The sequence below is a fragment of the Fulmarus glacialis genome, unplaced genomic scaffold (assembly GCF_000690835.1).
Source record: "Fulmarus glacialis isolate BGI_N327 unplaced genomic scaffold, ASM69083v1 scaffold26382, whole genome shotgun sequence".
Lineage (NCBI taxonomy): Eukaryota > Metazoa > Chordata > Aves > Procellariiformes > Procellariidae > Fulmarus > Fulmarus glacialis.
In genome coordinates this window covers 3,894-4,149 of record NW_009200124.1, presented here as the reverse complement: position 1 = coordinate 4,149, position 256 = coordinate 3,894, and the positions used below count along the sequence as shown (strand labels likewise).

General features: G+C 62.5%; 1 protein-coding gene across 1 annotated transcript in view; it reads left to right on the top strand.

Annotated features, from left to right (window-relative positions):
- Positions 1 to 109: 109 nt before the first annotated feature.
- LOC104073645 (sodium-dependent serotonin transporter-like) overlaps positions 110 to 256 on the top strand; it is a gene marked incomplete at both ends in the record, with an annotated part of 2,284 nt that continues 2,137 nt past the window's right edge. The window contains one exon of the mRNA XM_009573494.1: positions 110 to 222. Within this exon, the coding sequence (XP_009571789.1) occupies positions 110 to 222 (113 nt within the window). The remainder of the gene's footprint in view (positions 223 to 256) is intronic.

The window sequence follows — 256 nt, the reverse complement described above, 5'->3', positions numbered from 1 at the left end:
CACGGCCGCTCTGGCTTTGGGGCGCCTTCCCCAAGCGCATTCCCGCCGGCACCCAGCGCTGTGCCAGAGCAGCCGGGGAACAGCAAACCAAACCAGCGTCCCCTCCTAGGGCCGAGCCTCCTTTTTATCACCTACCCTGAAGCAATCGCCAACATGGTGGGATCCACCTTCTTTGCCGTCATATTCTTCCTGATGATGATAACGCTGGGGCTGGACAGCACGGTAGGCACCTCCGTGGAGCGCGGCAGCACAGCCG